The sequence below is a fragment of the Osmerus eperlanus genome, chromosome 5 (assembly GCF_963692335.1).
Source record: "Osmerus eperlanus chromosome 5, fOsmEpe2.1, whole genome shotgun sequence".
NCBI lineage: Eukaryota > Metazoa > Chordata > Actinopteri > Osmeriformes > Osmeridae > Osmerus > Osmerus eperlanus.
The window spans coordinates 20,443,950-20,466,715 of NC_085022.1; the positions used below are offsets into that span (position 1 = coordinate 20,443,950).

Consider the following 22,766-nt stretch of genomic DNA (forward strand, 5'->3'; position numbering starts at 1 on the left):
GTATCAGCCAGACACAATGCTGTGAGTTCTTAATTATTTCCTCTCTCTCGGATTTGAGAACCGAGAGAGAAATCTGATTGTCTTCAAATTGCTCTGCTTACAAAACAGTTTTTTTCGTAACAATTCCACAAGCCTCTGCTCACAGTCCTCTCCTTCAACAACAAAGCAACCATATCAGAGGGGCTGTAGTTAGAATAAATCTGCACATGTGTGGATCTCTAAGGCAGTTCCACAGCTCATTTAGCATGAAATGTTAAAAAACAGTTAGCTAACTTTTAAGGCCAGAGTGACATTTTAGGGGGAGTCAGTCCACTCAACCCAGTAGCCTGCCAAGAGAGGGGATAAACAGATGGGACAGTTCCATGGGGGCCAAGGACTCATTTGCTCCTGTGGTCTGGTATGGTTGTTTCCATGTTTATTTGTTTTTCTTTTCCTCCTATTAGTTTCTGTAGGGGGAGGGTTTTTGAGAGTAATGTACTGTAATTGGAGACAATGTCATCCTCATCTGCTAATTCAGGATAAAATCTCTGTGCTGAACGTATTTATTGTGACTCATTTTCTGGTATCCCACAACCAACGACAATGGGTATCGTCTTAGTCTTGTCAACCACTATGGGAAACATAACGCATCTCTAAAGATAGCTCACTTTAATTTGTCTCTTTTTCCCTGGGAGAATGGTGACAGTGGATTCCCCACCTCCATGTTAATTAGGACAGTAGCTAAAACAACACATATTTCAAATAAGCCTCAGCAGAGACAGATGTGACAAGCTGCAGAAATGTGATGAGGCCCTCAGGATATGAGGGCGTTCAGAGGAACGAGACTTCTTTGGGTTGATATGTAAGCAGGGCCGAACACACATGATTCACCCCTAGCAGGATCTAGGCAACGGTGGACTTCACTAAAGAAATGCCTGTGGCTGTAAAAGAAAAAGGATTCAATAGCCCCTGTGCAATGGACTGTCATTTGTGTCAATATGGACAGACCATGAACAGCAAGCGGTATACTGCACTACTCTTAACAATACCAAGACAGCTTGAACTTTGGAATCAACCGGGATACCCAGCTTAATCTTCCAGACTTTTGTAGTGGAAATGTAACGGTCTGCTCCGTTCCCTATGCATGTTCAAACCTTAAGGTTCAAACCTTCAGTTTCTTGAGCTTTCAAGCAACAATGCCTCAATTACCACTGAATTCGCAAGTGAACGAAATTTACATTTAGTCATTTTATCAGATGCTCTCATCCAGAGTGACTTACAATAAGTACAGGGACATTCCCCAGAGGAAAGTAGGGTGAAGTGCCTTGCCTAAGGACACAACGTAATTTGGCACGGCCAGGATTCGAACCGGCAACCTTCTGATTAATAGCCCGATTCCCTAACCGCTCAGCTGTCTGACCCCTTACTGATCCCCACTGAAATGATCTTGATCTAATTTTTTTGCTGGCTAAAGTTTGTCGAAAGTCAAATATGATTCCATCATTTTTTCCTCATCCTCTTTTTTCTTTTACTGGACTGCTCTACTAAAAACGTCCAGCCTCTCTCAAGCTGAAACTGAGCCTTTTCCCTGGAAAAGGAAACAGGGTATCTTCGTTCCTCCTCGGCGAGACACTACCTCACCTTCAGACCCTGTGGGTATAGACCAATCGGTATCAGGCTTTGACAAAGCAAATTCATACCTTATTGACCTTGGTCAAAAAACGCAGAGTAGGAAAAATGGAGAGGACGGCTATTCTTAAAATGGGAGATAGTCTTAAAACTCTTCATAGAGGTATCTTATTTATTATTTCTTTTGTTATTGTCAGTTTAAAGGTAAGGAAAATTAAAGTCACATCGAGTTAGGGAGAAAAAGTGGACGAACTGAGGCAAACTTAGAGAGTGATGGGTCTCCTTGAGACACATTACTGCTATTTGTATTGGGCCTGGCATCCTGCTGCACCACTACTGCTCTCTCTCTCTCTCTCTCTCTCTCTCTCTCTCTCTCTCTCTCTCTCTCTCTCTCTCTCTCTCTCTCTCTCTCTCTCTCTCTCTCTCTCTCTCTCTCTCTCTCTCTCTCTCTCTCTCTCTCTCTCTCTCTCTCTCTCTCTCTCTCTCTCTCTCTCTCTCTCTCTCTCTCTCTCTCTCTCTCTCTCTCCATTCTCAATCAATACAGGGCCGATGGGAAGGTTACACCAACAACTTTGGTTTTAATTTGTTTGCCATTCTTGTCGTTCACTACAGCAGAGAATTCTCCTCACCGACCACTGTTTTGTGTTTGTTTTAGAAATTCTTTAAACCACCGTCCATGCTGCTGCTCTGTTGGTTTTGAGCAGAACAAACAACTCTCTGTAACAAGGCTCTAGTCACAGGTCACTTCCCTGACAGCATCACCACGGGAGAGCATACAATGGGCTCAATGTTAGAAATGTGACCAGGTAAAGTAATGGATCTTTTTTTCTTTGTTGATTCCCTATCCACGAGCAACGCCTGCCTGTGCCTGACCCGAGTAGAGGCGCTCACTCAGTGACCAATCACAAGCCATGTCTGCGAAAACTGTACAGTCTTAAGCACAATGCCGCGTAAAGCCAACAAACAAGCCAGGCATAACTACCGAGGTGTTGGGTGACCTCTCTTTGTGTGGTGTAAAGAGCTGACACTGCCGACTGCACAGCAATGCCATAAGAGGAGTTTATTTATCGGAAGTTAAGGGCACATTTAGAAATATTACTTAAAGTGTAGCAGCAAGGCAGGGTGTGCTATATAATCTTCCTTTTTGATAAGGAATCTAATTAGGCTTCATGTGACTTTTTGTCTGTTGTGTGCAACAGTATTAGTCTAGTAAAGGAAAATGTATCGTGCATGATCTGTTTCTCACAATCCTAGTCCATTTCATTTGGTAAAACATGCATTTTACAACTGCAACTATTGCCAATGTAAAATGTCGGATTATATATGGGGAAATGCATAGGACATTAATGAGTATTTTAAAAAGGCCCGCACCTCCAGTGATTCACTTTTTTTAGCCTTACAGCTACCCGCCCGTTGCCAAGGTTTCGGTGTACGCGCGGCTCGAGCGGAGACGCGCTATTCAATGCTGTAGTACTAGTATTGCCAGACATGGCGGCGGATCTACACCCCGAGTGGATCTCTTGTCTCCCTTCTTCTTGGAGTTATGGGGTTACTCGGGATGGACGTGTCTTCTTCATCAAGTAAAGACATACTGGATTTTATTATCGGGCTTAATGTATGATTGTAACTCTTTTAGGCACATCTTACAACGGGTTTTCACTATTTCCATTTCTCACCAACAGCGAAGAAGCGAAGAGTACAACCTGGTTGCATCCAGTAAGTGGCGAGGCAGTAATAACCGGGCACAGAAAAACTCCAGGTATGCCGACTTCATTTGTGGAGAAGTTTCTTTTAAGATTATCTGATGTTGTACACGCCAATGCTGTGTTTCCAACGGCATAATCTCAAAGAAACTCGCTCTGTTTCTGTTTTGCTACTGCTTACTTTGATGTGTTGGTTTTGGTTCGCGTACTGCGAAAATCTGTAACGATTTGTTCTTCTTGAGCGTGGTGGTGCCCACACCACTGGTGCCAGTGAGTCGTTGGACGGTTAATTTGGTCACCCTACATTTGGCACTACAGCTAGCACTAACAGTATCGTTAGCTAGCCTTAACTACCTGACCTGGCCACCTACACACTCGTCCACTGCGTTAGGTAAAAAAAGGAAATACGATTAACATGAGACAATTCAAATTTCGAACTTGACAACCATCTCGGTAACTAATATCGTTAGCTAAACACCTCGCTGCCCTGCTAGCAAGGTAACGCAGCAAAGCCAGTGTGTAATTGATTGACATTTTTCCAGCAGCGACAGCTGCTGCTGATACGCGGTTAGAAAAGCTAGTCTAGCTACATACGAACTTACTTGACTAGTCGCCACTAAATTAACCTACTATGGGCGAACACTGTACTGAATCAAATAGCAAACATATACACATCAATTAGATATTCATAAATAATGTCAATTTTACTGTGTGTAGCACTCATTAACCAGTGGCCACCTATCTTGCTAGCTAACTAGCTACCGTTTTGTCACTTGTGACTGTATCGCTTGAAGTCTGTTAGGTAGCCTAAGGTGCTCGCACTCTGACCAAATGGCATTGCGGCCGTGTGCATGGTTGGTCCCAGCACCGCGACACCCACCCCCCTGACAGCTGTTATAATGTAATTCATTGGCATACCAATCAACCCTGTTTAGTCTGTTGTTTAATCTGTTTCCTCATCAGATCTACCGACTGGTTGGGAAGAAGGATATACTTTCGAGGGAGCACGATGTTTCATCAAGTGAGTCAGAATTTTGCAGCCATCCTGCTTCAACATGTCTTTATCATTATCTTGATTAATGCTTGGTTTGGCCCGCTTTGTAAGTCATACTTGTCACACGGATGACAACGGAGATGTTGTGTAGTGTCATGTCTGAATGCCACATCTTCTATTGCCTCTGATGTTCACAACTTTTGTATGAAACACAAAGCCCAACCCTTTCTTTGCGGTGCTGATTTTGAAAGAAAATAACATGTTTAGAAAATGACTGTCCTGTGAGCTTTACTCCTTTGTTTGCATATAGTGTCAGCATGGTTAATGATTAGTCTTTATACAGATACAGGCAGTGAGCAAAGTGTCAGTTGGTCTCAGTTTCAAACATAAACATCATTCACATTTTGACCATGATTGTGCTGGTGTGTATGTATATATGCTGATAACTTGAAACCGTTTTTGCATTTGTGTTTGTGGGAGTCATGTGTTCCACTAGCTCAGGGAAAGACACTTTCTATTCCTCAAATTTAACTCCCACCCTTCTCAACTATATTCGAGAATTCTATTTACGATGTGATGTTCACCGAAGAGGTTAGCTGAGGTCACCATGTCTTAACGTTTCATTCCATTGGCTTCATGACAGGAGTGTGCGTAATCAGAGACCATCATGTGATCCATCTACAGCTAGCTACTGCTCAGAATGTGTCACATCCATGTAGATGCAATGCCCTGCCTTGTTGCCTCTCAAAAGTGAAATGTGTCAGACACATGAGTGAGCCTTTGTGTGTTGGCACATGCTCTACTCTGCATGAATACACTGCAGCTTCCATTTTTTTTAAAGAGGAAGAGAGAGAGTGTACAGAGAACAGGAATGCTGGAGAGTAGTCACATTTCCTCCCATCCTCACTCCTCTCTGTGTTAACAAGGCAATCTTTCCTCATGAATTCGAGGAGCCTTGTGGCATACTGCCAAACAGTAGAACAGAGAGGCAGTAATCTGATATTCCAGTAAAAAATCACCAACCAAATTCTGCATGACATGAGGATGGTCTCCGTCAGAATTTGGTGGCGATTTTCAGAAAAAGGTACACTTGACACAGTGCATTGTCATGCATTTGAGGTTTGTTGTGAAACTTTTGAACTCAGACTCAGTCTGATAGGGAACAAGCCTTGCCCTAATAAGTATGGAATCCATTAAACATACTTATCTAGTCTGCTGGAGTATGTCGGCGTGAGAGATTTGCTGAATGAGAGACTTGTTTTGCGGCTTGGTTGCTCGGCCGGCCACATGGGGAGCACTGAGCAGCAGTTCTTGCTGATGTCGTCTCTATCCATTTGTGGGCCGTGAGAGAGTCGTAGCGAGGTAGGCCACAGGTTGTCAGTGTGATGTGGGGGCTTGGAGCTTGGGAGATTTGATTTGTTGATGTCATTGTGGGCTTTGAATCAGTAAAGGTCACTGCAGATGTTAATCAGATCATTTTTGCCCGACTGAGCTTCAGAATAACCGAGGTTCTGGGTCGTTTGCTTGCAGAATCGTGCCAGCATGGCCTAAACCTCTTTGTTTTGAAGAGCATAGTTTCAACTGCCAGCTAGCTCTCTGCCAGCAGGGAGTAAATCACATAGTCAGGAGGTGTTAAGCTGTGAACTAGGAGTTTGGCTGTTGGTTGTTGTGTTCAGCACTGCCACTATTGAGGGTGGCACAGTTCTTGATCATGTGTTCTGTCAGTAGACCATTGTATGCAAGGAGAGAGTCAGAGGAGAGACGGTTGTTATCTACCATTTCAAAGAGAAGAGCTACTTTTACTCTTGTATTCTTTTAAATCAGTTGTGCTCCTACAAGCAGCATGCTGTAGAGTTAGTGAAATGAAGCCTGTTTTGGTCGCTGTGCCTCCCTCACTTCCCCTGCCTGTCACAGTGAAAGGCCCTCTCTGCGGTGGCCACAATAGCCTCTCATCATCATCCTGAGCTCGGCAGAGGGATGAGGTGGTCAATGGAGCGCATTGCTGCAACTACTGCACTCCCAAGCTCCAGTCCTCTGCCAGTGTCGTCTCTCTGGGCCCCTTGAAAGTATTCAGCTCACCAAGGATCTCCTAGTTGAGCAGGGAGAACAGGTCCTAAAACGAAGGACTGAATCCCGAAGCCTTGCTGCTCTGCCAAGAGCTAATGGGATAATCCACATATCAGAGAATCGGTGTTTCTCCTCCAGCTTAACTCGTCTGTTTTACAGCCCTGTACTGAGATTGTAGAGGGAGGCAAATCGCTTATTGGACACCCAGTCAGCTGTATGGATCTAGCCTGGGATCAATGACTCGAAACAGAGGCTCCTTTTGATAGAGACTACAGTGATCTTCTAATTCCCTTATTTTATGCTGGCAAAGTATGGTGTGTCATAGGTTTTAGTGTGGTAGGTTTAGGTACATAAATCTAAATAGCGCTGTTGAGAGATGGATTGAGAGATGTTAAACTTCTACTCTCTCAATGTTATTCATTCATTCATTTAATTGCCTTTAATTATGGCATCTCATCTCATTTATATTTGCAGTGAGTGGCCAGGTCTTTATGTTGGTTATGTACGACATTTCTGTTGATTTATGTGCAATAGGAAATCCAAAGTCATTAAGTTCCTCATTATAAATGTATAACCTAGCTGTTCTACAGTATAGGCCTACAAATAATTCGGTCAACAATGCTATGAAAGCAACATTTTCTTTTTGGGTGCAACGTTGCAGTTCAAATTAATGTTGGCACGAGATCCACAGCCAGGTCAGTGACGAGGCCTAGACCTACTTCTTTTGCAAACTCATGTCTGTTGTCGAGACAGGGTGCCAAACCATCTGACAGATTTCATTAATCCGAGGGGCACATAATCCCATATTTAACCTAATCCCTATTTGGGTTGAGGTTCAAGCAGAGGGAAAGACGAGAAATTGGCTAAACTCAACATTGAAGCAATGATGTGTCAGCGTATAAATGGACACTAATGAGCTCTGTCCTCTGTGACCTGTGTGTGAAGGGTCTTTGAGCACTTGGGATGAGCCTTCCGATGGTGTGTATCTGATCAGTGGTGTCTAGTGGCTTGACTGTTGTGGCGATGCAAGATAAAATATCTTGGATGAATGTTGAACCCCAATCAAATGATGAGGGTCCATTTTGTGCCCATAAGAGTTGTTTACAGCGAATAGGCCTAGGCCTGTAGACTTTTTTTATGGAGCTATTTTGATGCCAGCACAAAGGGAATCTGCATTTAATAGTTTGTAATTTGAAATGTTAAAACTAAATATTGTATGTTAAATGTTACAGATTTAAATGGAATCAAATGGGTTGAAATCTAATGTAAATCTTATCGGATGAGTACTTCTCAGTTCAAACTCAGATTGATTGTAACAAGGGACTGTTATAGTATTTGTGGGTTAATGTGTACAAATGTTTGATAACATAAAGCCTTAGCTGTGCTGTTGCTGTGAGTTTTTCCAGGTTTGAGCGTTCGATGAGTAGGTTGAGCCAGGGCCAGGTTAATGATATTTTGGTTCTGTCTTTCCAGCTAAAAAGAGTAACCTTTTTGCAGTTGCTAAGGATATGAGGAGAAAGGGTTTGTGTGTCAAAGATATTTGGATAGTGGGCAGATCTCCTAGCAGAGCACTGGAGGGGCTGTCAGGGAGGCATATCGAGGACCTCCGGCCACGAGTCTATGAGTGGGCATGACCAGAGTGAGTGGATGTTACTCTTTCTGAAGCCCACAAGGAAGAGTTTGTGTAGTAGTGTGTGGTCTGTAAAATGTTATGTTGTAGTTCAGTGTTTCCCCTACGTTTACAGCTTTGAGGGGGGGGGCGACCATGTAGGAACAGAAATGACATGCCGTCGTGTAAATAAGATAAATAACATAAGGCCATTTAGTTTGTTTAATAAGATAGCAAGCTTTAGACCTGTTTTATAGGAAAGGTAACCTTAAATGACTTATTTTGTGATCTGGCGCTACATAAATGTTCTAAATTAACTTGACCTTCCAGAGGGGGGGGGGGGGGGGGGGGGGCGTTGGGGGGGTGGGGCGCCCCCCTAATATAATGGTAGGGGAAACACTGTAGTTATGTATTGGTGTTGACCTTTGCGTTGTGAATGTATTGATGCATATAGTTTGCCCGTTTATTGCAGTATCCTGTAGATTGGAGATTGCCTACAGAGAGCATCATTGTCGTGTTCTTCCCCTAATGATTTCTCTGAGTTTCAAAGATTCAATTTCAGTCTGTGAAATGCTATTTCTAATTGAGCAAACAGTTGGTTATTCAGTTTGAACATTTCTAATTCAAAACTGTTAAATGCTGATTCAGTTTGTGCTGGCACTGAAATAGCTCCATACTTCTACTATCTCATGTCTCTTCACTCCCTATGTTTCTTTCAGGCTTCATAGGGTTTTCTGGACTGTTGTTGAGACTGTTTTCGGACTGTGCTTGGCTGTGCTTGGTGTGTCCGACCCTACCTCTTACATTTACATTTAGTCATTTAGCAGACACTTTTATCCAGAGCGACTTACAGTAAGTACAGGGACATTCCCCCCGAGGCAAGTAGGGTGAAGTTTCTTGCCCAAGGACACAACGTCATTTGGCACGGCCGGGAATAGAACTGGCAACCTTCTGATTACTAGCCCGACTCCCTAACCGCTCAGCCACCTGACTCCCTACCTCTTAATTCGGGGAAAAGTTTTTCCCCCACAAGACCTCCATCAAAGTCAATGTTCTTTGAGGACATGGTGGAACAGCACAGCCCTCCTCTGTAAACTCCAATATGAAACATAAATATTTGACTAGCTAGTCGGCTCTGCCACCACCATATTCATTAGGCTGCTTCATTCCTCCTGCTGCATTATTCATCCCACAGAACAGAGGAAAGCATGTCAACTGAAATCTGGCCAATTTTTTACAAAAGTCTCCCCAGCGTGTTCCTATATGTTTGGGCTGTAGCTGATGCTGTGCTTTAAAAAGATTAGCGAACTCTCCTGACTGCAGGACATGTCAAGCACGACTCATCATCACAGACGTTTTACCAGTGGATCAATAATTGATACCGCTGCTTTCCAAGAAAACCTATCTTTCTATTATGCTTCTTGATTCTACAGTAATGATAACAGTAATTGCTCAATGTTGTGGCTTGTATTTACCCAATGAAAACCTATTACGTCCCACAAAAAGCATGTAGGTCTGCAGCCTTGTAGTTATTTTAAGGGTTAGGCTAGCGACTGGGTCACAAACTGTGTCCTGACTGGAGAAGGAACCTCCAGTCTGTCTGCTTACATTTACATTTACATTTCGCTCTTATCCAGAGCGACTTACAGTAAGTACAGGGACATTCCCCCGAGGCAAGTAGGGTGAAGTGCCTTGCCCAAGGACACAACGTCAGTTTGCACAGCCGGGAATCGAACTGGCAACCTTCGGATTACTAGCCCGATTCCCTAACCGCTCAGCTCAGCCACCTGACCCCTATGGCACATCTGCAGCTCCACTCATGCTTCTCCCTTTGAAACAGAGAGAATCATCATCCGTCTAGAGTAGGGAGGAGTTTGGGGGAAGTCTTACTGGATCTGTTGCCTCACACGGCCCTCCCCAACCTCAACCCTCTCTTTGGAGCTGCGGCTCCAGGCCCACGGGCCGGAGCTTCTTAAGGCGTCTATAAAAGCGAGGCGTGCCGTTATCAGATCTGCAGGATGGAACAGCGTGTCACAGACGCGGAACGCTTGTGGATTTGTTTCATTTTGATGAGTGATGCTCTGCTCAAGTGAATCAGCTCGCAAGCTAGCCTGCCCGGCAGAAAAGCCCTGGAATGGTTCCCCGCTGATCTCGCTTCAGTCAGAGGGGAGCGTTTGGTACTCAGCTAATGGGGCTCTGAGTCTACCTGGCTGCACACAGAGAGAGAGAACGGCAGGGGGGCAAGGTGGCCGGATTCATCAGGGAGGAAGTTCCTGTTCTGTCCCCCTACACACCCACACACACACACACACAGTCCCAACCCACACATCTCAGTGTCTGCAGCCTTTGAACTTTGAATAGCTCTCCTCCCAGGAGGATGTCTCAAAGCGTTCGTATCGATCAGACAGAGTTATCTGGGAAAACCCAAGCGGGAAACTAGGCTCGAGCCGTGAAGGGAATGCGTGAAACAAAAAGAGAAGCGTGGGCCCAAGGGGTTCCTCGTTCAGGCTGTTCTAACAGGCCACTCAGTGAGAGGGTAGCTTTGTTGATGCAGAAGGTTCCCCATCGTTCCTGTTATGGCTTGCAGGGGACTCTGGTTCTGCTGCAGTCAGACTCCACAGGCGCTGAGGGGAGTGTTTACTCCCTGCTCAACAGGGAGAGGCTGACAGTTGTGTCGCTGACTCACCCGGCCACTCCTTTTGAGGATCTTTGTGTGTGTGCGTGTAATGAGATTTGGGAGGGGAAACCAGCATATCTGGATTGGCTGTTCGTCATGTCTGTCTCTGGCTCCACGACTCTGGAGTCCCCTTGAGTCCCGTTGCCGCAGGCAACAGTCAGTCAGCTTTGAGCTGCTCCGACCGCTCTCATGCACTGCGGTCTCTGTGGGGTCTCTGCCATCTGGCGAGCTGTGTGTGTGTGTGTGTGCGTGTGTGTGTGTGTGTGTGAGAGTCAAGGACTAGGGAGATTTTCATGTCTATGACTGCCCCAGGTGCTGATTAAGGCCTTTTCTCAATGCGAAAGCTGGCCCGAGTCATGCCAGTAGTAAACGCTAGAATTCTGTTTGCTTCTCTGATGATATTTCATCGGATTCACTGTTGATCTTATTCTAACTGATATTGTTATTTAGAAACCGCTCGTTCATGGACGGTGCTTTGGCCAGCGTGGCTTCAAAACCACCGACCAACCAACTTCTGTTTGATATGTAAAGGTGGGAAATCGACATGCGCACATGGGTACCATGCAAACAGGGGCCTAGTCTTCAAGCCCACTCCCCCTGCCCCATCCTGGTGCAAAGAGAGGGTCCCCAGTGTGGTTTTCCTCTGTGCGTGGTGACAGATTCTCTCACCGTTGGTGTTAGATCTCAGCCCAGACCTGGCAGAGACCGGGGAGCCCTGGGCTAGGGCCAGACCCTGTTTCACAAGACCCAGTCACTTTGTCTCGCTCAGTTTCAGCTTCAGCTGGATAGATGCACTCTCGGACAGGAATCCTCTGTAGCCACAGACTATATAGCTGAGCCCCTCTGAGTGGTGAATGAATGTTCTTCCTCTAGGGTTCGGTCGTGGAATAATACTTTGGCTTCAAAGCCTCTTAGCAGTGCGATGTCTTTGATTCGAAGCTCAGAGCAGTTGAGCTTATAGTAAGGCTTAATCCCAGTTTTGATAATCTGCTATGAGCTGGCCTTTGCTGATCATGGGCCAGGTTGAGTCCAAGGGACAGGGCTGGCTTGTTGGAAATGGGATTGTGTCTGTATCGAGGTTCTTTACTGAGCCATATCAATCTGTTATTACTGTAGACTGTAGTGTCAGCGGCTTCATTCTATTCTGCACCCCAGACTACGTTGCGTAGGCTAATTTGTTAGCCTACGCAGTTTAGTGAGAGAAACACACACTCGCTCACGTACACATACCCACATTAGCTTTCCTCGTTGCTCTGATGGCTAATTTACTTTCCCTTTGAGTCCCCACCAGCTACATGCACTACACACATGCCAAGTAGGATGAAAACCCAACCTGTTGCTCCTTTGTGAAATCCATTATCTTGTCCCTGTGACTCAAGCCAAGTTTTCATCCTTCTAAACAAGGATGTGTGATAAGCTGTTTAAAAAGTAGAGAGTATTGTGCCCATACAAACAGCTCTCTCTCTCTGTCTCTCTCTCTGTCTCTCTCTCTGTCTCTCTTCCCTCCGTCTTTCTCTCAGTCCGGTGAGCACAGTTCGGTCCAGTTGTTGCCCAGATTGTATGTGTTGATTCGGGTGCTCTGGGAGGCTGGGGCTCTGGGAGGCTGGGGCTCTGGGAGGTTGGGACTCTGGGAGGCTGTGTCTCTGCTCACACCAGGAGCAGCTGTGGGAGCTCTCCGAGCGCCACGTAAAAAAAGAAAAAGAAAGTCCAGCCAGTGCTTGGAACACGATTTCTCTTTTCGAAAAACAAATTGTTACAATTTCACCCTGCCAGCTTAAACAGGCCATGGCAGAGTCCCTCTGTCTTTCCTAGCTGCGCGACATCCATCTCGAACCATAAAGGAGACCTGTTTAGAGAAGAAGGCTAAGCAGCACTTTACCTCCTCTCCCACCATCATACAGGGGACTGGAGGATGAGGCTGGGCAGCATTGATGTGCTGCTTGCTGCCAAGTTTTCAATTTAGCACCAGTCAGAGAGAGATTAATGTCCCACCCTGGGCCTGGAGCTTTCGTTGATCCCCCCCCCCCCCCCCCCCTGCCTGCCCACCCCCCACGCACAACTCACTCTGTCCAGACCTCTTCTAAACACATTGCCTGGTTGTCGTGTCTCAGACAGGTCTTTCACCCAGATCCCCCTGCTCTCTGTAGCAGAGCACACGGACCTGGCTCCGACTGTCCCCTGAAGCATGTGTCAACCGTATCAATATCAACTGTCAGCTAAAGCCTCTACTTTGCCACAGAGAGCTTCAGTAAATGGACCTGTCCAGCTGTGCTCGGGGGCGTTCTGCGTGGAGACCCATTACCACCCATTACCATTCAGAGAGGGGATCCCTCTCTGAATTGCTCCTCCCAAGGTTTCTTTAATTTTTTTTCTCCTGTTGAGAGTTTTTTTGGGAGTTTTTCCTTGTCTTCCTTGAGGGTTTAGGTTGGTTGAGGGGCATTTCTATGGGCGTATGTGAAGCCCTCTGTGACATGCTTGCGTGTAAAAAGGGCTATACAAATTGATTTGATTTGACCACCGTTGGGTGTTCGCCTTCTCTGTTGTGGTTTCCCCTCCAGATGACTGGCGTTCTCTCCAGTGCTCCATTCTGGACAGCAGCCCTACAGATAAAACCTCCTTGCGTAAGACCACAACAGCAAAGCTTCCCAATACCCAACTAGACTAACATCGCTCCCCCAGGGCTTGCAGCAGTGAGGCCCTCCTACAGTCAGTCTGCCCCTGCATTCTTATTAGACATCTGGAGAAGACCAGCGATGCTGCTGATGGTTTCCGGTTGTTTCCGAGCAGAAAGCAGCTCAGCCCTTCCTTCCCGAAGCCGTTCCTACGCCTCGTAAGCTCCAGGGTTTCACCGGCCTCGTCACAACTCTCACATGAGACGAGAACAACCTTTTAGAACAGGTGCATGCAAATTGCATGGCATTATTGTAATTGTATCCCTGCCAAGCCAGCTTCTTGTCCCGCTGGGTGTTTTGTGTCTAAGACAGGATGCAGAGGGATCTCGAGACAGTTGCAGTGATTGGATAATGTATTGCATTTAGCACTTCACTCACCAGCGATGCTGCTGTTCCAGTAGCTTCCACCCACTCTCCTGTCTCCCACAGCTACACTCTCCACGGCGAACTTCCTATGTGTGTGCCCACCCTTTTTTTTCTGGGAGACCACTGCCAACAGCCTCAACAAACACCTGCTGTGCAGTCGACTGACTATCGTATCACATTGTCTCACATGCTGACGGGATAACCAACAGCTCTGGTAATCAGTGAGCTCTCAAGACTGGCTGGCTTCTCCACTCCCTAGAGCGCTGTCCGTCTGTCTTAGGTCAGCTGACTCCCGGATAGTCGACAACGCGGACAGTACTGCCCAAAAACCCTCCTATGCTCCGTCTCGTTGGGTGCTATTGATAGCCTGCCTGCCTGTTGCACTGGAAGGGGATGGGCATCGAGCCTGGGCCCCCTAAACAAACACAGCCAAGGGGGTATTTTTTTATGGACTTGCGGAAGAAGAAAGAAAGTTGTTCTGATGGAGCATTAGTTTCCCTGCACAGCTCCCTGCAGCTTCCTGCTAGTTTTAGTGGCAGGGTGAGAGAGGGGGTGGGGGTGAGAGAGGGGGGGTTAGGGTGGAGGGACAGAGCTTCATAAGAGCGTTTAACGGGCTCTCCTGTACTCTGTTGTGATTCCTCCGTCCAGCGAGGCCTCCGCCATCCCTGGCATGCTGTGTCACAGGCGGGGATGAATGTTGCTGCAACACGAGACACCAGGTTTAAATATAGGTGCTACTCACGCTGGGGTAAATGCAGCACTCCCACCCTAGTGCTGTTCTTCACACTAGGGCTGCGCCCCCCCCCCCTCTCCTTCCCCCCCCAAAACACACACACACGTTATGCTGTTCCGTACAGGAGTTTGTGTTTGATCCATCTATGCTTGGCTTTCTTTTATTAGATATGGGAGTGAATACGAAGGATTTATAGGTTGATTGATACTGGAATTACTTGTGCTGCAGATGTACTTCTTTTGGTAGAATAATGGTAGGACCTCTGCTGGCTGATTTGGTTAATTCACCCAATGATGATGATGTCTTGTTGGACTTGGTTCCCCCTGGCAATCGTGGACCCCATAAATCCACCGTCCCTGGCAACCGTGGACCCCATCAATCCACCGTCTCATCTGGGGATCCAGATCTGTAGCCAAAGCCGAAGTTCAGGCTTGGAGTTGGGAGCAAGACATGGACCGGAAGATTGCAGCTCGCCTTTTTAGAACATTTGTTTTCATTGTTTATTTATGGAGGAGGCGGTGTCATTAGTCATGCAGTGTGACAGTGTAAATGTGTACACTTGAAGTTCCACTCCCCCGGTTGAAAGTACGTAAGCTGGCCGGCTGCCAGATTCCCAATTGGCTTTACCCAACGAGGTGTCTGAATGACTGACAGGACAATGCCCTCAGAAACAAATATGCCATGGATCATGGTTTTATACCGCAGTCAGCCAGTGTCTTGTTTGCATTCCCTGATTTCAAGTTCCTCCCTAAGAGAGAGAAAGAGAGAGAGAGAAAGGCGGCTTGTCTTTGTTTACGCAAGGATCCACTCCACTGATGAAATGCATCACGGCCTCTTCTCTGCCAGGTTGAAGTATTCCCAGAGCCCTGAGGAGGAACTCCTTACAGGCTAGCTAGACGCACGGAGGACAGAAATAACCGCTCTTTCGCACTCTCTGAGGGAGATGAAGGTTTGAAACCTTAATAGATATGCTCAAGCATCCAGGCAGCAGCTGCAGCCATATGTGTGTTTGTTTGTGTGTTTGTTTGTGTCATTGTTTTCGTGTTGACTTACATAAGCTCCAGTAATGAGAACGTGAACTCCACACCTGACTGGAGCTCTTTAAAGTGCAAATGATTTCTGCAGACGCTCCATTTAGTGGTGACCCCAAACGCAAAAGTAACCAAAGCCGCTCTCGTGACACAATAGAGTTGTTGGTCTGTGCTGTCAGGGAGGTGACTGAGTGCATGGGACTTACAACGATGAGTCGCAAACATGTGTCCAGATCTGTTCCACCCAGTGTCTGTTGAAAAGGCCACACGGTGCCCCCGTAGAATCATGAGTTCAGGTTCCTCTTACTCTACCGTGCATTTGTTACCCTCCCAACTGAAACGCTAGCAGTGGCACGCTAGTCTCACATGCACTGGCCCCCCTCCCCCAAACCGTAGAGGCTTAAGATCTCGAGACCTTTTTTTTTTTACAGTACAAAATAAATAAAAATCTCCCCCTCTTCTCCCCAGAAGTGTCCTAGTCCGTTCACCCTCTGTCTGGACTTTGCTTCAGAATTAGCTTTGATGATTGGCTAGGCTGGAACTGGAATGGCTGCCGGCTAGGGTCGAGCTATTACACCACCACGCTGGCCTCTAATGGACTGCTGTGTGGAGCTCTCTCTAGGGAGTAGAGGGAGGATTAGGAAATGCATTGGACTGGCTGGTCTGTTTTATTCTCCCACCGGTTCTAGGTGTGGCAGTCTCATTGCAACACCTTGCCGACAGGTTTCCCAACAGACTGTGCAAGATTAATGTTGTGGCCATTGGAGAAGGTATTTTTGCGCAGTACTTGAGCGCTACATTACAGCAAGCCAACGAACCTTACACAAACAGAGCTGTGTTTTCCTCTTAGTATGGTTGGCTGTGCAATTCAAAGGGGTGTGTTTAGAGAACTATGAAGTCAGAAGTTTTTTTTTTTTTTTTTCAGGTGCTGTTTGTGTGTGCATGTTTAACTGCAATGTTAGGCCCTTGTGAGACTAATGCTATGTTTACACCGAACGCAAAGCGAATTTTCGTGCGGCAAGATTACATGTAAAGTCAATGCAACACGCCTACTCGCATCTTTCGCTCAAGTTGAAAATGTTCATGGTTAGCGATGAAGAAAAAAAAAACGAGTGAGAGAGAAGGAGAGAAGGAGAGAAGGAGAGAAGGAGAGAAGGAGAGAAGGAGAGAAGGAGAGAAGGAGAGAGGGAGAGAGGGAGAGAGGGAGAGAAGGAGAGAGATGCAACAATGTCTAAAGGAAGCTTTGTGCGTTAACGTGTTTTCTACACGGCTGCCAGCTCATCCTTGGTCGCATGCATGCAAGGGTGTCAGCCCTGCTGAAACCTTTATTCCTCTAACATATGCAATGGAAAGATGAAAGCGGCTTTGATCTGAATTAGTTTGAGGTTGAAAATGTCTTATTTAATTGAAGTCATTTTTCAGGATCGAATGTATTCTTTGATCAAGGGGGATTTTGGCATGGACTCTCTTATTAGGTAGTGGGAACTTCCTTTTAATAATGCCTTCTGGAGAGGAAATAGCAGGAAAGGATGCACAGAGCAGTTACTTTAAGAGAAAGAGACTGGTACAGCCATTTTCTGATACATTTCTATAATAATGATTGCTGAGGTGTTTCATAATCTGTGTGCGCGCACATGTGCATATTTCCTGCTTTAGTCTGAGGGCGTGTCTGTTCAGCGCCTGTGCCGAGAGATCCTCTACATCAGTGGTTCTCAAAGTGGGGATCCCTAGGGGTCCGCGAACCATAGCCAGGGGGTCAGCAAAATGATTTGCCATAAATTATAACGTTGTAAAATTGTGCTGTATCATTACAAAATGAAAAAAAAATATATAATAGTCTACAGATGGGGACCATTTGCACCAATAAAACAAGCATATTGTGCCCATTTAAGAGCACAAAGGGTGTGCTGAATGGGGGTTATGATTATGGGGGTGGGTCCTTGGAACATTTTCTCCCCAGTAAGGGGTCACTGGCCCCAAAAAGTTTGAGAACCCCTGCTCTACATAGCGTAGTTCCCTGCTCTGTCAGTAATTAGTGTGAGAGAACCTCCTCCTCACCTCTCCTCTCTCCTCTCCTCCTCTCCTCTCCTCCTCCTCTTTCCCTCTCCTCCTCTCCTCCTCTCCTCTCCTCCTCTCCTCTCCTCCTCTCCTCCTCTCCTCCTCTCCTCTCCTCTTTCCCTCTTCTCCTCTCCTCCTCTCCTCCTCTCCTCTCCTCTCCTCTCTCCTCTCAGTACATACGCAGGGTCTCTGAGCTGAGTGCTGCAGAGGCAGTGATCTCATTTCAAGTGTGTGTGTATCTCAGCTTGGCAGCTCTCCCAAAAGCAGGGCTGTTTCTTCGCTCCAGCTGCTGCCCTCTGATTCGTCTGTTACTGCTCTTGTATGACAATGAATTGAATAGTTACAACCAGCCCACCACTGTTGTGTGGGAGCTCTTTATGTGTGCATTCCTTGAGTCATCGACACAAGATGATTTCTTTCATGTTGTGTTTTGAAACGCATCCAGTTGTTTGGCGTGCAGAGGTAGCAGAGCTGAATGTGAGAAGCAAACAAACAAGATTAAGTCCACAGCCTAAATGGATCCTTACGTCACAATCACATTGGTCCTGCCCATTCTCCGAGTTTAATGGAGGAGATCGACCAACAGAGGGCAGCAGAGCACCAGCCTGTGTTCTAGAAACATGACAAACGTTTCATGCAGTCTTAAATCAAACCAGATTTATGTATCTAGCACAGTTCTGTGTTCTGCCATTATTCCATCAGTGCTGTCAATGCACTCCCGTGGGGTTGGTTGAAGAATGGTATTTTTTGACTTTTTGTTATTGCCTTTTGTTATATCTCTTACTGTACATTGTGTGTTTGCGAAAATCCAGTAGGATTCCTGAGGAGGTTCATCGGTTCTCATACAGGCATACTTGTTTTTTCTTCTTCCAAATAGTGACAAACATCGTTTTGGAGAAGGCACTATTGTAAATCTCTAGGCCAGGGTTGTCAACCTCAGCAGCTCCTGAAGATCTAAAAAAAAAAAAAAAACGTGTGGGTTTTCACTCTAAACAGGATTCAGCTCGTCAACCAACTAAATATCAGAATCAGAATCCGGTTTATTCACCATGTATGTTATACAAACACAGAATTTACTGTGGCAGGGAGGTGCAACACACTAAACATATACGAATCTTAAATTAAGTAAAAGTACAAACGTTTAACTATTTCTAAGGACTAAACAATCTAAGAATACAACAATTTAAATATAAAATAAAATGTATATAAAAATAATAATAGAATGAGCAGCGTGAGTGGTCAACATAGTGCAATCGGATACTGAGATAAGGTGGCTTATGCATACTGTAATTGCCATTAGATGGACTTATAATAGTTAAATAAGTGAATGAATGTCAATGGGAGTCCTTGGCCTTGTTGAAGAGGCCAGTAGCAGATGGAAAGAAACTGTTCTTATGGCGTGAGGTTTTGGTCCTGATGGACCGCAGCCTTCTGCCAGAGGGGAGTAGCTGGAACAGGGAGTGACCAGGGTGGGAGGGGTCTGCCACAATCTTCCTCGCACGCCTATCAGAACCAGATGTTCTTGAGAAGGGTTGGGAACAAACACCAACATGATGTTAGCACTCCTGCAGCCCTGGGTTGGGCAGTCCTGCTCCAGGTCCTGTAAGGTTTGGTGCCGCTGCACTGGGGTGTCAGGGAGTCAGGTGGTTGAGCGGTTAGGGAGTCGGGCTAGTAATCTGAAGGTTGCCAGTTTGATTCCCGGCCATGCCAAATGACGTTGTGTCCTTGGGCAAGGCACTTCACCCGACTTGCCTCGGGGGGAATGTCCCTGTACTTACTGTAAGTCGCTCTGGATAAGAGCGTCTGCTAAATGTCTAAAATGTAAATGTGTCACGGTGTACCTGGCTCAACCAACCAGGTGAGGGCGCTGTTGTTTAACTGACCACTGCACCCCTTTCCTTTCGAATGAACAAGCAAACACAGAGACCTGCAGTCCCCTTCCCATGTGTTCCTTTCCTGCGCCTGCTAAATCAGTCTGATGGAACCTAATGCAGTGATACCTGTCGGCTGGTGATTCGACAGCACACCTTATGCCCTGCAGACCAATCCTAGTTCAGTGGTTCCAGGGTTACTAGGTTCCATGCTGATAACTGACTGATCCTCCCTTGTTTTCCCTTCTCTTCCTTGGGGTTGCCTTTGTGTGCTGCCTGGTCCACACCATTCAGGTATGTCACTGAAATAAGAAGGACCTCGAGAATGAATACTTAAGCCCACACGCCATTGATTTGTCTGAGTGACTTTAATGTTCAACCGAGTGGGCTAGATATGTGGGAGTCTGACAGTTTTTTTTTTTTCTTGTTATAGCTCATGCTCTGGAAAGGATAGTCTCCGGCAAAAGCCACTGTTTGGAGTAGTTTGGCTGTATCATTAGTCCGAATGGAAAGCTTAACCCGACCAAATAGGATCTTGATCAAATGTAGGGACTTTTAACAGGCAGCCCTTACTTCTGTCCATCACTGCTACTCCTCATAACGTCAGATCTGTGCTCCCGTTCTGTGGCCTCTCCCTCGGCTGTTCCCTGCCGAGGCTCTGGACGCAGACAGCTGTCAGCTCGGAGAGGGAAATAGATTTGAAGAGATCCTCAACTGAAAGCTGCCAGTGGTTCTATGTGATGCTCTTTCTCGGATGCTGAATCACTGACACCCCCCTTTCCCCCCCCCCCCCCCCCCCCCCCCCCCCAGCAGGGAAGTGCTGGAGAGATAAAGGCATCTCTCAAGAGTTTCCTCCCAGTCATGGATAATGGTGTATTGATTGGTCTTACAGAGGCCCACGTGCTGTGAAGTAACAGCATGAGGTCGTGAAAGGAGATCGCTCTCCTGCTTGTGTTTGGTCCTGTGTGTGGGGGATGAGACACAAACTAACTAGCTAGTCTGTCTGTTGATCAATAGGATGTTTGTTTATCCTGGTCATGGCTATGGGGAAACCCAGAAAGCGGAGGGCCTCAGTAGGATGCAGAGATGATGTTGAGGGAGTGAAACGTGATGGAGGAGGACAATAAGAGGCCTACTGGACCAGAGGGGGCTTGTGCTGAATCATAGCAGCGTCTCGGATTTCTGCTCTGGGCACTGCCCTAATTTCCCAGCGGTTCTCTCCACGTCCCCTCGTCCCCCCTCGTCCCAGAGCTGCATTGATTGTCCCAATTTCAAATATGGATCCAACAGGATGCCAGAGTATGACATGGTATCAAATGTGGATGTGGGGCGCTGGATCTAGCTTCACTTTGGGAGTCGGAAGACTGAAGGGTGGAGTTTGTTTGTCGGATTTCTTGTCGTCCTTATAATTGCACATACAGTACAACTGCAACTGCAACTTAGGATCTATGTTGAGCCGTTGCTACCAGCCCTCTATTATCAGTGATTACAAGAGTTTAACCAATACTGGTCTTGTCTGTAGGGCTGTTGAAGACTGGTCTAGTCTGTAGTCTGCAGGGCTGTTTAATACTGGTCTAGTCTGTAGTCTGCAGGGCTGTTTAATACTGGTCTAATCTGTAGTCTGCAGGGCTGTTTAATACTGGTCTAGTCTGTAGTCTGCAGGGCTGTTTAATACTGGTCTAGTCTGTAGTCTGCAGGGCTGTTTAATACTGGTCTAGTCTGTAGTCTGCAGGGCTGTTTAATACTGGTCTAGTCTGTAGTCTGCAGGGCTGTTTAATACTGGTCTAGTCTGTAGTCTGCAGGGCTGTTTAATACTGGTCTAGTCTGTAGTCTGCAGGGCTGTTTAATACTGGTCTAGTCTGTAGTCTGCAGGGCTGTTTAATACTGGTCTAGTCTGTAGTCTGCAGGGCTGTTTAATACTGGTCTAGTCTTTAGGGCGGTTGTTTAGAATGTTGTGAGCCCTGAGATGGAACATCCTCCACATTCGTCCACTTCCTTTTTCATCGTACAGGTAACATGTTGTTGCCAAACTCTGTCATCAGGGAGTACAGAGAACGACAACCCAGAATGTCAGGTTGACAATTATCACTGAGATGTTGTTGACAGTAGACTGGTCTGAGCCGGTTTCTAGAACAGAGTCTGAAGAGGCAGGCTGCATGGGCTGTTTGCAGTTTCGCTCGTTGCCACACAGCGCACACAGTCTGGAGACCTACAGGACATGTTTATTTATCACCACCGTTTGTTCATTTCGCGCCAGCTTTGTCGGTGTCCCCCAAAAAATGAAACAAAACAAATTGTGAGCCTATTGAAGCATTTCACACACAATTTCCCCTTCAATGGCAAATAAATCTAGTATTTTCGAGATGGCAGCGTTGTGACAGTGCAGTGCCGGTTAGGTCTGTAGTTGGCAAGCATGCACTGCATTCAGGGTCCCCTCTGTAGGCTCACACAGGACTGCACTCTATCTAGCCTACATTACACACACACACACTCGCATACGCTCTCTCACACACACACACAAACAATCATACACTCACAAATGCTTTCTCACACACTCACACACACACACACACACACACCCTGTCGACCCACAATCATACACTCCCGCTCATACAACCCTAACGCAGAACACACACACACACACCCCGTCGACCCACAAACAATGATACACTCTCACATATACATTCTCTCTCAATCACACACACACACACACTCCCTGTCGACCCAGTTAGTAAGCCATTACTTCCATCAGTCAGCCTTCTGTGAGAGCGTGGCAGTGCAGCCGTCCCTCTGTGTGTGTGGAGCCCCACGGCCAGCCCCGCCCTGCGTGGGCCGAGGAACTGGAGCATCCCTCCTCTCTCCTCCACTCCTCCTCACCACCAGGCCAGCAACCAGCTGAAGCCCTGGCCCTGGCCGCGGCTCGGAACTTTCTGGAATCTCTTGATTCTGGTTTTGGTTGCGACTCGATAGCTGCGACTGTCCCTAGATGGGCCTCTGATGACAGAGAGATCAATAATGCCCATCGCCTGGGGAAAGGGATTTGTTTACGGCTGCTGCTGATGAGCAGAGATTGGATTTTTGCACACCCACACACACACACACACACGCATACACACACACACACGCATACACACACACACAGACACGCATACACACCCTCAGACACACACTCTTGCCGGCCGTACCGTCAGTTTTATCGGTTGTATCAGAATTAGGCCACATTGGTGGAGCTGCAGAAGCTTTGGCAGGCCCGTGGCAGGCCAACTGAGCATGCTCAGTCTGCGGAACCTTGGCTCGTACCACTGCACTCACCCACACTGGTAGCTTCACCTCGCTCACGCTCAATATCCTCTGGAGTTCTACTCCCTTGTCACCTG

At 46.7% G+C, this 22,766-nt stretch overlaps 1 protein-coding gene across 20 annotated transcripts in view; it reads left to right on the forward strand.

The window, feature by feature from the left end:
* Window positions 1-3,035: 3,035 nt before the first annotated feature.
* Window positions 3,036-22,766, forward strand: part of LOC134021558 (pleckstrin homology domain-containing family A member 5-like) — a 70,612-nt gene continuing 50,881 nt past the window's right edge. For 11 of the 20 annotated variants that reach the window (XM_062462517.1, XM_062462518.1, XM_062462521.1 and 8 more), the window contains exons 1-3: window positions 3,036-3,188; window positions 3,291-3,367; window positions 4,275-4,332. In XM_062462517.1, coding sequence (XP_062318501.1) covers window positions 3,097-3,188; window positions 3,291-3,367; window positions 4,275-4,332 — 227 coding nt within the window. In that variant the 5' untranslated portion in view covers window positions 3,036-3,096. The remainder of the gene's footprint in view (window positions 3,189-3,290; window positions 3,368-4,274; window positions 4,333-22,766) is intronic. The other 9 variants (XM_062462524.1, XM_062462527.1, XM_062462529.1 and 6 more) reach the window with 1 other exon arrangement.